The sequence below is a fragment of the Epargyreus clarus genome, unplaced genomic scaffold (genome assembly GCF_041222505.1).
Source record: "Epargyreus clarus isolate Ecla_fem2 unplaced genomic scaffold, WU_Ecla_fem_2.2 ptg000012l, whole genome shotgun sequence".
NCBI lineage: Eukaryota > Metazoa > Arthropoda > Insecta > Lepidoptera > Hesperiidae > Epargyreus > Epargyreus clarus.
Window position 1 is genome coordinate 325,830 of NW_027332220.1, and position 13,972 is coordinate 339,801.

General features: G+C 34.9%; 2 protein-coding genes across 2 annotated transcripts in view; one reads left to right on the forward strand and one right to left on the reverse strand.

Annotated features, from left to right (window-relative positions):
- Positions 1-8,906, reverse strand: part of LOC140746013 (uncharacterized) — a 28,349-nt gene extending 19,443 nt beyond the window's left edge. The window contains exon 1 of the mRNA XM_073077993.1: positions 8,547-8,906. Coding sequence (XP_072934094.1) covers positions 8,547-8,714 — 168 coding nt within the window. The 5' untranslated portion in view covers positions 8,715-8,906. The remainder of the gene's footprint in view (positions 1-8,546) is intronic.
- A 259-nt stretch (positions 8,907-9,165) lies between these two features.
- On the forward strand, positions 9,166-13,683 carry Pex12 (peroxisomal biogenesis factor 12). The gene is made up of 7 exons (XM_073077994.1): positions 9,166-9,429; positions 9,829-9,937; positions 10,430-10,632; positions 11,042-11,271; positions 11,760-11,904; positions 12,272-12,357; positions 12,833-13,683. The coding sequence occupies exons 1-7, from the start codon at positions 9,310-9,312 to the stop codon at positions 12,945-12,947; spliced, it is 1,008 nt and encodes a 335-aa protein (XP_072934095.1). The 5' UTR covers positions 9,166-9,309; the 3' UTR covers positions 12,948-13,683.
- The last annotated feature ends 289 nt before the right edge of the window (positions 13,684-13,972 follow it).

The window sequence follows — 13,972 nt, forward strand, 5'->3', positions numbered from 1 at the left end:
ACCTCATCATTTAAGGTTCGCTACAATCACAAATATTTCATTTAATAAATATGGACCGTTTTACGAGTACATCTGTTACATTCGGACCGAATGATTGGTTTTTATATATATAAAATAGTGCTAACTCCGGTAAAGTGTGGTGTCGTGTAGCGTTCCCACGGACAGAGCGTCATTCTCGTTACCAACATCGTACGAGTTTCACATAGAATAATTTAGATTTTAGTTTAGAATGTAGTATCAATTGTAGAAATGGAATAAATAGTTATAGTAACCATCTCGAAATCTCAATCAAACATCCTCGTCTGCACCCATATATAACTCATCTATAAATAGTGTATCATAAATGTTGTCTACGGTTATCAAGTATTTATAGTTTGCCTCGACATTCATCATTGATCGCAATTTATAATTATAACTTGTACGAACCTTATTAACTCGTATTACGCAGAGAAAAATGTATTTTATATTTATTTCGGTTGACTCATATTATAATGCGTATTAAAATTTAATTATCACATGATTAAACGGTGAAGCAAAACATCGTGAGTAAACCTGCATAACTTAGAATTCTTAAAAAAAATAGTTTTCAAAGGTATGTGAAGTTTACCAATTCGCACTTGGCCAGAACGGTGGGCAATGGCCTAATCCTTCTCATTCTGAGAGGCCCGTGCCCAGAAGTGGGACGGCAATGGGTTGATGATGAGTCATGTTAAAAATATATTTGGGATGGCGCATAAACTATGACAACAAAATAAAGTGGTATGACGTATCATGCGGTTTTTGAACTAGTGATGTAAAATGATGCCTGAATCAGACCCAAAAAAAGATATAAGAGAATTATGCCTAGTTTTTAAGCACAATATGTACCCAATAGTTTGTGTGCCATATAGAAATATTTGACCTTTAATATATTGTGGTGTAACGCAAGTCGAGTATGAAACCGATATTGTTTAACATTAAACTACCTATACCTATACCTACATATAAACCGCATGCAATTGAGTGCAACCACTGAACTGCGTTGCATAATCAATCTGGGTTTACAACTAAAATATTAACAAAGAAAATATTTTAATAAGGAGATATAAATAAATATATTATTATTAGGTCTTACGTAGATGTCCCTGTTGTTCCGGGACCAGAATAGGGCTACGGTATCCCCTGCCTGTCGTAAGAGGCGACTAAAAGGGGCTTCCGGGGTTGCGGGTGGCGAGAGTGGGAGCTCGAACCGCCCGGCCAGCGACCCCGGGAAGGACGGCGGTATGTGTGGTCGCATACCGTCGTGCACATCAGACGGAGTGCCGAGCACCACGCTCACCTGGGCGGAGCCCGACGGGGCAACGCGCTAAGAGGACTCCGGTTGCGTTCCTCCGGAGATCCCGGAGTCCCCTACGCAGCGCGGAGGACGGCCACCGGGGGGGTGGGTTTTAGTGCGGTAAGAATCCCACATAACCCCGTGTCGCTCTCACGGCATAGGGAACCTTTTCCTGTTTCCCCCTCGTAAACAAAAAAAAAGCCTTACGTAGAAATATAAGGTTTTTTTCAGATATACCTATACAAAACGTAAGCGTTTTTCTGGCACATTTTATAAACATTTTCGAGCTTTAAGAATCTACTTAATTATATAAAAAATATATCTTTCAAATTTCTTTTAATAAGTGGAATGTGGAATGATCCTTAAATATTTTTTTCTGAAGTAGCGTCTAATTTAAAAATATCCCACTTACATATTTATGGTATCACTAGCTTACCAAAACAGTTTTCGATTCCCTGAATCTAAACACTATTTTTACGACAGTGACGTACTTTCGCCGAATATAAAATATTGCGATTCAAAATTAATATTTACTTAGATACCTTGCAAGTAGGACCAGCTGACTTCTTCTTCTTGATCCTGCTGACCTGGATGCCAACGATCGTGAACCTGAGGTGCTCCACCTTTGGCATCAACCGGTCCATTGTCGCGTTACGAACAAACTGAGTGTTGTTGATGATGAATGGGCGTTATCAGCAACAGATTTGTGATAAAATACCCGGATAATTGGCGGATAAACGCATTAAGACGATTGTTTTTTATTCCGATTGCACAGCGGCGTTTAAATTACGATAAATGATTTCTGTACTTTCCAATCTAAACACAATTCTTCTTAATTTTAGATAAGTAGACTTTTTTATTTCTTTTAGAGGTTTCGAATTATATGATATAATTATTTAAAAGATATTTTTGGCAAGTTACTATTGAGCAAAGCAGCAAACTTTAAATGCAAACTACGTAGTCTTTAGGAGTGTAAGCAGTCTAATGGTTCCGGTGGTCAAGCCGAGATCGTGTCGTGGTCTGATCGACTGTTCACGTGAGATGCCTTGATTGAATGAATTCGCGATGTACACAAAGGCAGCGTCATGTGATGACGTACAGGGTGATGCTAGTTTGAAATTATCCTTATACTTTTGCCGATTTCAAAAACGCATAGTCATCGCTCCTTTGTCGTGTCATCCTTGGTAAGTTTATTTTACGTTTATTTACAATTTGTTCTTCATATAACAGATGTCTACTCCTGGCTCCGTCTGCTATGAAGCTTGTATTTTTAATGGATTATTATAGTTGATACCTACAGAAAATTCTGCTATGTTTATAAAGAAATAAAATTTAAGTATCTGTTTGTAATGTCAAAAACAGTGTTTCAGCTATTCTCCGAAGCAACTGGAACGATTTTGTCGAAAATTTTACTGGCAGTTAGCTGATGTTATAATATGTATAGTCGCGTAAAACTGCTAGTCCGTTCTAAATATAGAAATCGAATCGCGTCGCTATAGCAAAATATATGACTACACCTGCTCGCAACAACTTCAGAGCGGACCAGCATTTTGGCGCGGACATACCTATGCTCGGAAAGAATATTGACTATTCACTTATAGATTTCTAGATACATATTACTTATATACATTGTTTGTACCATGAATCCGAACAACAACTCTCATCGGCACTTAATTAAATCCCACTAATCGATGATAATGTTGAAAGGATTAATGTGTTATCATAGTGACGCATGATTGTTGTGGAAAGCTGTGTCCTTAGTTACAACACTTTGACTTAGGGCGCGCGATGTCGGTCATGTAGTGGCTGATAGACGCTCGTGTGTTATAATCCTTACTTGTATCTGTTTATTTTATTATATTGGGGTTTGATGTACCGTGTAACAGAGAGTTGAACCGACATGTAAGGGTGTTATAAAAATATAACTTCCAAAATGGCGACTTTTTTGTCTCCCGCTAACACATTTATAAGTTATAGGTACTACATTTGAATATTGCAACATAATAAGACAGACATAATGTTTAAAGACTAGGTAGAGGAGTGACAAAAACTAGCATTACTAATGTTTTATGTACATTTAGTTGCACGAAATCTGTAATAGCTAATAATAAGGATAATGATTATTTATAATTACATTACTTATTACAAATGTGTGCTGTAGAGATGAAATAAGAGGAAAACATACAACTATATTGATGTACAAAAATACAGACATAAAGCAAAAAATAATTAATAGATTTATTAAATAAGATCACCCTGTATACTGATCAACAGTAGTGCAATTAATCATCTTTATCAATGGTTTGTTAAGAGTAGTGCATGTAGGAGAAAAACGAATATTGTAGAGGATAATTAATATTTATAATTGAGTTACTTATTATGACAAATGTATACTGTAGAGAGGAAATAAGAGAAATATTTCTTCCATATATTTCTGTACAAAAATTAGACAGAAACAAAAAATATTTAATAATTTATTAAAAAGATCATCCTGTATACTGATCAACCGTAGTGCAATTAATCATCTTTATCAATGGTTTGTTAAGAGTAGTGCATGTGGAAGAAAAACAAATATAGTAAAGTGATACACAAACTTACATAGTAAATCGCTCTAATAATATTATTACATAAACATACCATAAAGTTATGTATGACTTTAAAAGTTTGTGTAGTAAGTATTTTACCTTATGATGTATGAGCATTTATGGTTCAGAATCAATTCATTTATGTTCTAGCTCTCACCGACTTATTCTGCCCCTAAGGTTGTAATAATGTCCTATAAATACTTTCAATAACTCTATGGTTGTCTGGAAGAGATCGCATGATCTACTTATCATGCGGTCTCATCACTTAAAAGCGATCATTATATGTATGTGAATATTTGTCATTTATTAATTGGTGTACAATAAAGCCTTTTTGTATTGTATTGTATGTATTGTAAATACCTAATTTTGCACACCCAAATGCGTAGGACATTAGGAAGTATTATGTTAATTTTAAGACGCATGTATACCACTTTGTTCTTGAAAATAAATTAAATTGAATTGAACATACTCATTCGGTACCATACAGCGGTCACCATACCGGTCTGACGCGCGGAGTGTTCCTTGTTCGATCCTCGACCAGACAGAAATCTGAGTAATTGATTTAGATTTCTGTTTCTGGGTCTGGGTATTTGTGTATTCGTCTCTGTGTGTGTCCATAGCATTCACAATACGGGGAATCCTTTATATATTTATTTAGTTTTACAATAGTCTACCCATTTTAAAATAAATAGTTAAATTAACAAAATCGTGATTTGCAGTGTGCAATTTTTTTTCTAATAAATATATTAAACTCATTCTACAGAATTTATAGCACTTTACTAGTCTTATTATTTGATATTTTCATTTCATAACACTATATATTTTTGGAATTATGACCTGATGACATCATCAGGTAGACTACATAGTCTATAGTGATAACTTTTATTATATTAGCACTTCTTCTGAAATGAATCATCACTGAAAGTGACTGTATCTGTTTCTGAAGCATACATCTGATGACATCATCAGGTAGACTACATAGTCTATAGTGATAACTTTTATTATATTAGCACTTCTTCTGAAATGAATCATCACTGAAAGTGACTGTATCTGTTTCTGAAGCATACATCTGAATTGGACCATCCCAATAGTCCATCCCATAATAATAGACATATGGAACATAAGTACAAACATAATATAATGTATAGTCCACGCCAAACTGCAAGTCCGCTCTGATTAGAGAAACGAGTCGCGTCGAATAGCAAATAGTAGATATAAGCGGGATGAAGACAGCGCGGGACACCTCCCAGTACCCGTCCGCTGCCTGCTCTCGCCCTCGGGTACATAGCTGTGTTAGTATGTCCTTATGTTGCTACGGAGTATATGTTTGTAGTTGGGCTCAACAACTTCAGAGCAGAGTAGCAGTTTGACGCGGACTATAACATTATAATGTCCCTAATAAATATTTTTATTAGCATTTTGCAATATTTGGTAGTCATATATCTGTTGTCAATTTTTATCTGTCAGTTTCATAATTTTATTATTCAAAATTTTACTGACCATAAGAGAAATTGTTTGACCACAAACAAATTTAGGTCTTTTTTTTCTTATATATATGACTTCAGTGACAAGGAAATACTTATGTAAGGAACATTGCTAAATTTAAGTATCTGTTACTCGTATCATGATGTTGCAGAAATATGGGAAAATATCATGACAGTGTAAATAATCAATGACTAAGTAGTTTTTACACTACCTAAGTTCTCAATATCCCTTACATCAGTTTTAATGATTTATTGTAATCTTAAATAAAACATTTTTAAATCATATGGAAAAAATTGAATATTGAAGTAAAAAAAATGTTTAAAATTATGTTTGTTTCATCATCATCAACGACACTTGGCCAGCGCGGTGGACTATGGCCTAATCCTTCTCATTCTGAGAGGAGACCCGTGCCCAGCAGTGGGACAGTAATGGGTTGTTGATGTTTGTTTATGTGTTTATTACCTTAACTTTTACAAGAATACTCATCATATACCATAATATGTATAATCTGTGGAGCGCAACTAAGATTAGGCTGTTGTTTAGTAAAACTTTCTACCACAAGAATATCTTTATGCAGTAAATAGAAAATCAATTTCAAAAAATTTAATTAAGAAATAAATTCACTTAGTAACCAATGATTATTATGAAATTAAAATGAAAAACTATTATTGACTTTATATAAATTGATTGTTTAGCATACTTCGTCCCAATGGTATAATATAGTAATTATGTACTAAAACTACTAAATATTTTCACTAAATTTAAGCCTTGGCTTAACCCTTTACACCCGAAGATTTTTTTTCGCAATTTCCGATTCAAAACGTTTACTACGGCTTTTTATATAGCTTAAGGGATCCACAAAAAATACGAAAAAAAATCCAGAGTTTATACGTAATCCAGAAATCGACCCGCACGATCGTGAGTCTCCGGTGGGAACTGTCACACTCACGATCGTGAAAATTGCAAAAAAAATTAGTTTTTTATCAAAAAATATTAAAAAATTAAAACAATTTGGAGATATTTAACATCACTGTCTTTATTTTCATTAGTCTTTATAAAAAATCTGTCTTTGCAATGAAACCTAAACTACGTAATTCTATGAAAATCAACATTCTTCTTTCTTCCGTTATTGCCTCCGTCTTAAATCCAGGTCTCCAAGGCGTAGGTATTCTTGGCTAGGGAATACATCCAATGATAATGCAGATGGAGAAAACTTTAGCCATATCTATTGCAATTAAATTAAGTTTTCGACCGGTTCTTCTTAGATAATATAAATGTGTGCATCTGGTTACATATCAAGAGCCTCATAATTAAAATATTAAGAAAAATATTTCTTTGGAAACTTTACTGGAGATGTTGGTAGCGATGTGTAGACCTTTTCAAGACAGAAAACGTATTCTTTTCCAAGCTATTTTTCGATGTGTTGGAAGTGAAGATGCTCGGCGGCGAGAAATTTCTAGGGATGATTTTAAAGTAGATGGTTGAGGTTTAGGCTCAAGTTCCAGATCCAATTCTAGGTCAGTTTCTATTTGAGGGTCTGCATGTGCTTCAGGATCTGTTTCAGGGCACAATTCTTCAAATTGAAACTCTTCTAATCTATTTGGTTGAAGCTCTTCACTTTCATGAAGATCTTCAATGTCCGATATATTTCTCCTCACCCCGCACTGGCAAAATCTGATCGTCATTTAAATGTATCCCTAAAATTGAAACAAACAAAATTGATACTGACGAAACTTACACATAACTGGTAATAGCAATAAAAGCATTTTCATCAAACGTTATTCTGCACCAACAACCGTAGGCACACGATCGTAACAGTTGAAATTTGCAACCTAATTGTATCTAAATTGCAAGTTAATCGAATAAACTACTAAATTCCACGTATTTAGTGTTCTTTTAGCTTTCAAATTAGCTATAATTAATAATAGATACTAAACATTTAATACCAAAAATAATTATATACCTGTGACAGTGCGCGGGTCGAAAAAATCTGCCATCTTTGGACGAGTCCCTAGCACAACTGACCGCCTGCACCCCGCTCACTTAGCCGGTAGCACGTGCGATACTCTCCTCACGATCGATCGGCATCGGTTGCGTTTCGAAAAATAAGAAGCTATCACGTGGGAATTTTTTTAAAGTGAAACTCACGCTCATATCATCTCGGGTGTAAAGGGTTAAGATTATGTCCATGAAAATATCTTTGAATTCATTCAAAAATTTTCAAACATGTTACCATGTGACATTGCAAACAATTTCCAAAATCCAACCATTTAACTATCTATCAATCATTCTTATCACAATAGACTAGATGCTACGTCATGCCAAGACAAAGAGTGCAATATTTCGGTTGCTAATAACTTTTACATACAGATAAGCCTACAGCAGAATGAACTCATTCAATCTCATGTGATGCTGTTTGCTCTGATGTGATAATTACAAGTGTCAGCAACATACCAAGCTAAAGAGACTTACGCATTTGATAAAATAAGCCAGTTTTTGGACGATTTAAAGTGTTTATCTACAAGATTGTAATATATTCTAGAGGAGTAGGATGTTAAACAAAAATACATGCTTGTTTCTTGCTGGATGGGTTATTCATATTTGCATTTTCGAAACAGATTTGTCAATATGATAAATTTATAAGTAATGCAAGATGTTCATCATCTCAAGATAATTGTGATTATCCATCTATAATCATATATACACAGAGTCTTAAATAGATAACCATGATTCATATTATAAAGAAAATACCTACACAATTGTGTAGGAATTCTAAAGCAGGTCTTCTATGGTAGACTTTATAAAACATTAAAAATTATCTTTAACATATTAAAATATATCAACATTCTTTTAAATTGTACCTATTTCATATAATTTTTAATCACATCATTATAAGACATAAAATAATGTAAATAGGTGGTATAAAAAAAAACTGCAATAATATAAATGGTAACGTTAATTTATCCAGCCATTACCAGCACAATGGCCACTAATATTCTGCGCGCACATCGCGCCAATCATAATTTGCTATTTATTCATTAACGCCGACCTCATTCGCTTATCACTGGCCGAAAATCTTCAAGGCCAAACAAAACAAACAACTTCGAACTTGGAACGATTGAGTCTTACGGGAAGGAAGTACGATTGACCTCGCCACTCACCTTGCCTAGCTTTTCCACGGGTACCAGCGACGCTGGCTGCTGAGGCTCCGGCTTCTCGATGTCTCCGCTCGACCCTGACCGTGCCCCCCGGGTAGACCCCCGAGGAGTACTGGCTCCGCTGCCAGGTGGATCACTCGCGGCCTTCTCATGACTGTTATGACTCCCCATCACTACAACCACACTGTTAAGACCTAACCATACAATATATAAAACAAAATATTCAATTTGTTCACTGCTATGCTAAAGTGCTTGGAATTAAAAACCGGAATGATGAAAATGAAATAAAATTGTAACCATAACTACTTTACTGTATTGTTGAAATAATTTGACATGAGTGCAGTCAGCACTGTCATCACTCATCTGTTGCGATCTGAATGTCATTATCGTCGGCAGATAATATAAAATAAAGACATCTATTAATGTAACAAAAACGTTGAAAAAAAAAAGCTTATTTAAAATTACGTTATTCATATTTATACTTCATTATTTTGTATAATGTCACTATTATTATTTTCGAAAAACACAGTTGGATTAAAAAGAAAGAAACGAAGGATTTAAAACGAAATTTTGAAAAATAGACATTTTGACATTTGACCACAGATAATACAAAACTAAAAGTTTGACTTTTAAGTTTTTGACATTTAAAAACTTTTCCTGAGTTTTCCTATTACTCATAAAAAATAAAATGTTTGTAAAAAGTTTAATAATTGCAAATTATACCAATAATAATGAGCGCTTAATATAATTTCTGTAACTAAGCAACATGGCGGTATATGCGGCGCACTTAACGCGCACCTTGCATGGTACTCCGTCAGTATTTCAAATAACAGCGCAAGAAGCCCTCGGCTCTACTGTGAAGCCAGCTCTAAGGAGACTCATTGAGGTTATTTTTCATTCATACCAAACATGATAGACCCCTTTGTGGCATAACTTCGGAGGCATCACCGTCACTCACCAGAACAATTTCTACCTTATAGCAGCATTATTAAACGCTGCTGTGTTCTGGTTTAACGAGTGTGGTAACGGACAGAGGCACACTAACTTGGTACTCAATCCTCATAGGAATAGCAATGTTTTCGTAACCATAGCATTTCTTTACTTCTTGTGATCCTATGACCTTTTGTAGTACCAGAGATCCTTGGGCCTGAGTGTGCCCTAGGTCCTGTGCCCTTAGAGTAAAGGTAATGCTGAGCATAAGTCATTTAAATATCTGGGTAAAGTCACATGCTAAATTACATAATATATAAAGAGATAAGTAATGATAAGGCTGATATAATTCCAGTATGTCGCAACAGTGTACCCCAACAAGTGTGGGTGGTGCGAGCGCTGGTATGATGAGTTGTATCTGCTGTTTGACTGCTGCATGCAGTACCACTACTTGAAACATTATGGTCAGTAAACTAAGTCTTTTTTAACAACTACACACTTCATAATCAACTTAAAAATTGTATTTGGGCTAATATAAAAATTAATGTATTTGTCGAATACAGGCAGTCCTCGTACTTACAGCATGTTAGGTTCTCGAAATAAGGGACTAAATACAAAACAACGTAACTCGAGATACATATTTTTTCAAATGTTTAAATGAAAACTTAAGGATTAGGATCCACACAGACACAAAATTAAAAAAATACTGTATTTATAGACCAAAGGATATAGATACTTTATTGCCAAAAGTAAGTTAAAATAATTATATTGACATTGTAGCTGTTTTATCACTGTTGTCAATTTACTGTTTGTAACCCTCACAACTGAAGTTCTTCCTGATGTAAAAATAAGCAAATACCCAGACTCATTTTGGTGTTTGACCGGGGATCGAACCTGGAACCTGCATTTATGGTGACTACTCTGCTATACTCATACTCTATTTATGAATGTTTCAGCCGGATCATTCTCAGAATGTTTCTATGGTTTACTACGAGTGCCAATAGTCCAAAGCAATGAGTTCAGCTCGGGCCCACGATTGCCTGATCTCTTGGAGAAAGGTTCACTGGCTTTCCTAGTCTTAGTGCCTTATGTGAGGGATAAACTGGAGAAGGTGGTGGAGAGGTGGAGGGAAGATCATGAAGATGGCAGGTTAGGGAAGGTATGCTGTAAAGTTTTATTACTTTTACTTCTTTTTATAATATAGAAGTAGTAAACAAGCATACAGTGCACTTGATGGTAAATAGGTATGGTATGCTTATGGTAATGGTAAACCCATGGATATCTGCAATCATTGTCAAATAAAAGACATTGAGATCTACCTATGGTTAACCAAAGGTGCGTTCTACCCCTGAGGACTAAGTTGGAACATCTCACATATGTATGTCCCCCTTACTTCAAAGTAATGTCAAGTTACATAAATATTTTGTACATACTACAGAATATTTTAGTAGATGTTTCTGTAATTTTTTGTTGAAATATATATTTTTTATATTGTTTCATCAGAAAATCAGGCTTAATAATGATAATGATTCTTAATAAAGTTTAAATGAAATGTACTTGTTTTTCAGAACATATCAGACCGTGCCCGCAAAGCAGCACTCCGGGTATACTCCATCATGCACTTCGTGATAGAATCCTGGAAGCTGTTGACTCTGGCACGGTACTTAGTGGGCAGGAGCCGCTCGCCGACGCTGGGCTTGCACCTGCTTGGGCTGACTCTGAAGGACGCTCCTCCTCCAGAGCCCGAGGAAAATACCTGGAGTGATCTTGCCAAGAGTGTGGTTAGAGGGAAATTTAGGTAAAATTAACTTTTAATAATATTGACAGCATTATTTATGTGTTATTAATCATGAATTATTTTAATACTTTTCACAGTTTCATACATTATTTACCCTGTGATCTGTATACCTTTAAATGTTTTTTTGTTGTATATTGGTTTGCACTTTTTAACACCACTCACAAATAAATGTTTGAAAATGGTCTAAGCATTTTTAGTGGCTGTGGTGTCACCTAGACTTCACATCCTACTTCATGTTTATTATGGATGTTCATGACTAGCATCCATTTAGTATCCAGTGGACTGTATGCTCATTTACTACTAGTATATTGTAAATAGTAAGATGTGTTCTACAGCATTCAAGCAGCTGGTTTATTTTGCAATTTAATTTATTTATTTAGAACTTTATTATACCAGTCAATCTTTGGGTAAAGCAGAAAATATGCAGGGCGATATTTATACGTCCAATAATAATAAACATACTAGTAATAACAATAATTTGTTTCCAGCGAGGCGATAGTAACGTTCCCGATGGTGTGGGGCGCGGTGGCGGCGTGCGCGGAGTACGGCGCCTTCGCCGTGCAGTTCCTGCGCTGGTGGGACGCGCGCGCGCCGCTGGCCACTGCTGCCTTGCCCATACCCCCAGCGTTGGAGGTACTCTAAATTAAAATAACTACCATTTTTAAGTTTCTTGTATCGAACACCCTACTTAGAACGTAAATATGTTTTAACTTTTATTTTATTATATTAGTAACTAGCTGATCCGGCAAACTCTGTATCGCCTCAAAATCTATTTATCAAATATATTTCATATAAAATATAGCCTATGTTACTCGTGGATAATGTAGCTTTCGAATGGTGAAAGAATTTTTAAAATCGGTCCAGTAGTTTTTGAGCCTATTCATTACAATCAAACAAAGTTTTCCTCTTTATAATATTAGTATAGATATAAAAATGCACATTTTTTTCACGAATATTTGTATTTATTGTCTTTTTCATGAATATTTTGATGATTTTCCAGCGAGACGAGCGTGCTACTCGTTACCTGAATAAATGTCCGCTGTGTTTGCAACCATGGAAGGTACCCACAGTATTACCAGTATCTGGGTAAGTTTGTTCTAATGTTCAGTAATATACATACGTAATATACGTGATGCTATTATACATCAAAAATAGATTGGTTTTGTAAAACAAACCTTGAAAGGATCCTAAATAGTCAGTCAGTAATTAATAAAATAAAAATAATAAAACACTGTATTGAGCCAAGTTGTTTGAAACTTTATCGGAACGCATGACGTTATGCCTCACTACACACTAATTATACTTTTCTAAGCAATGTCGAGGCATGATGTCACCAACTTTCTACATGACTCGTAGAAGCATTTTTGCGTCTAATTTTAAATAACAAAAGATGTATTTTTTGCGTTAACATTTAATTTATTGCGTAAATGATATTATTTCATAAAATGTCAATTCTAAAACGCTAATGTAACGATGTATGTAATATGTATATATTTATTTCGTATAGACCCGCTGAGACACTTACAAATTGTCTGTCACAATGTGTTTCTATATATTCCAGCTACGTATTCTGCTACGGTTGTATATCGCGGCACTTGCGCTCCGCGGCCGCCTGCCCCGTCACCCGCCTGCCCGCTGTAGAGACCTCCCTTGTGAGGCTCTACCTCGATGTATGATCTCAACACCCTGGGAGGATGGGCATGGAGGAAGGAAGGGAATTTGGTGACTTAAAGTAAAAGGTGGTTAAAACTAATGGTCTAAAAATTATAAAAAACATGGCCACACTAAGTGGTAAAACTTATCTGTGGTAGAACTCTGTGGTTCGATTACGATGGCACGCCACATATATTTCTGTCTAACAACAGCAATTTGCTACTGTGTTCTGGTTTGAAGGGTGTGGTAAAGAAGACATACTTTGAGGCATTCCAGCTTAGTCTTAAGGGGTAGCGGCGCACCTGTGTTCGACCTCAGATAGGAATCTAATCTTATCTGGGGTTGGTTACAGATGTCCACGAGGGGCAGTAGCCACTTACCATCAGGTGGACTGCATGCTCATCTGCTACTCTATATTATAAAAAAAAAACCTAGTTGTTTTCCTGTATCATGCCATTTCCTGTATCATAAAGGAGAATACAATAACCAGAGCTAAAACAGAAATCTAGTCTGTAACTGTGAGTAACTGTAACAATTTTACCATTAGGTATTATGTGTTCATTCAATTGATATCACAATTTAAGTTATTTATTGCTTCCAAAAGTTTACATCATATATTTCAATGAAATTTATATAATCTATGCATTTCTTAGTTATAAGTAGTAATCTTAGTTTTAAAATTATGACTGGGCTGTGGTAATGTAATATTGTAATGTAAATAAAATAATTATGGAAGAATAATAAGCGTTTTATTTTTTATACTGAGTTTAATTATCCAACAACATAAATAATTAACAATTATTCTTATCTTAATCTAAAGGAAATGTAAAAATATTTTGCTATAGTATATTATAAAAGAAAATATTGTATAGTAAATAATTATTTATTTAGTTCAAATATCTAACAATTAAATAAGTGTTAATTTCAGTTGACAGCATAGGTCATTTTCAGAATCATTTTATATAATTTTATTATTACATATTATTTTTGTTGATTGTGATGTTTCATATACATTTATGGTAATTAAATATTATAGTATTTGCGTCTT

Excerpts from the sequence above, each read along its gene's own strand:
- Pex12 (XM_073077994.1), top strand. The coding sequence starts at position 9,310 with ATGGCGGTATATGCGGCGCACTTAACGCGCACCTTGCATGGTACTCCG. Across the intron at positions 9,430-9,828 it reads CTCTAAGGAGACTCATTGAG|TATGTCGCAACAGTGTACCC; the intron begins GTTATTTTTCAT and ends ATATAATTCCAG. Across the intron at positions 9,938-10,429 it reads CCACTACTTGAAACATTATG|CCGGATCATTCTCAGAATGT; the intron begins GTCAGTAAACTA and ends TGAATGTTTCAG.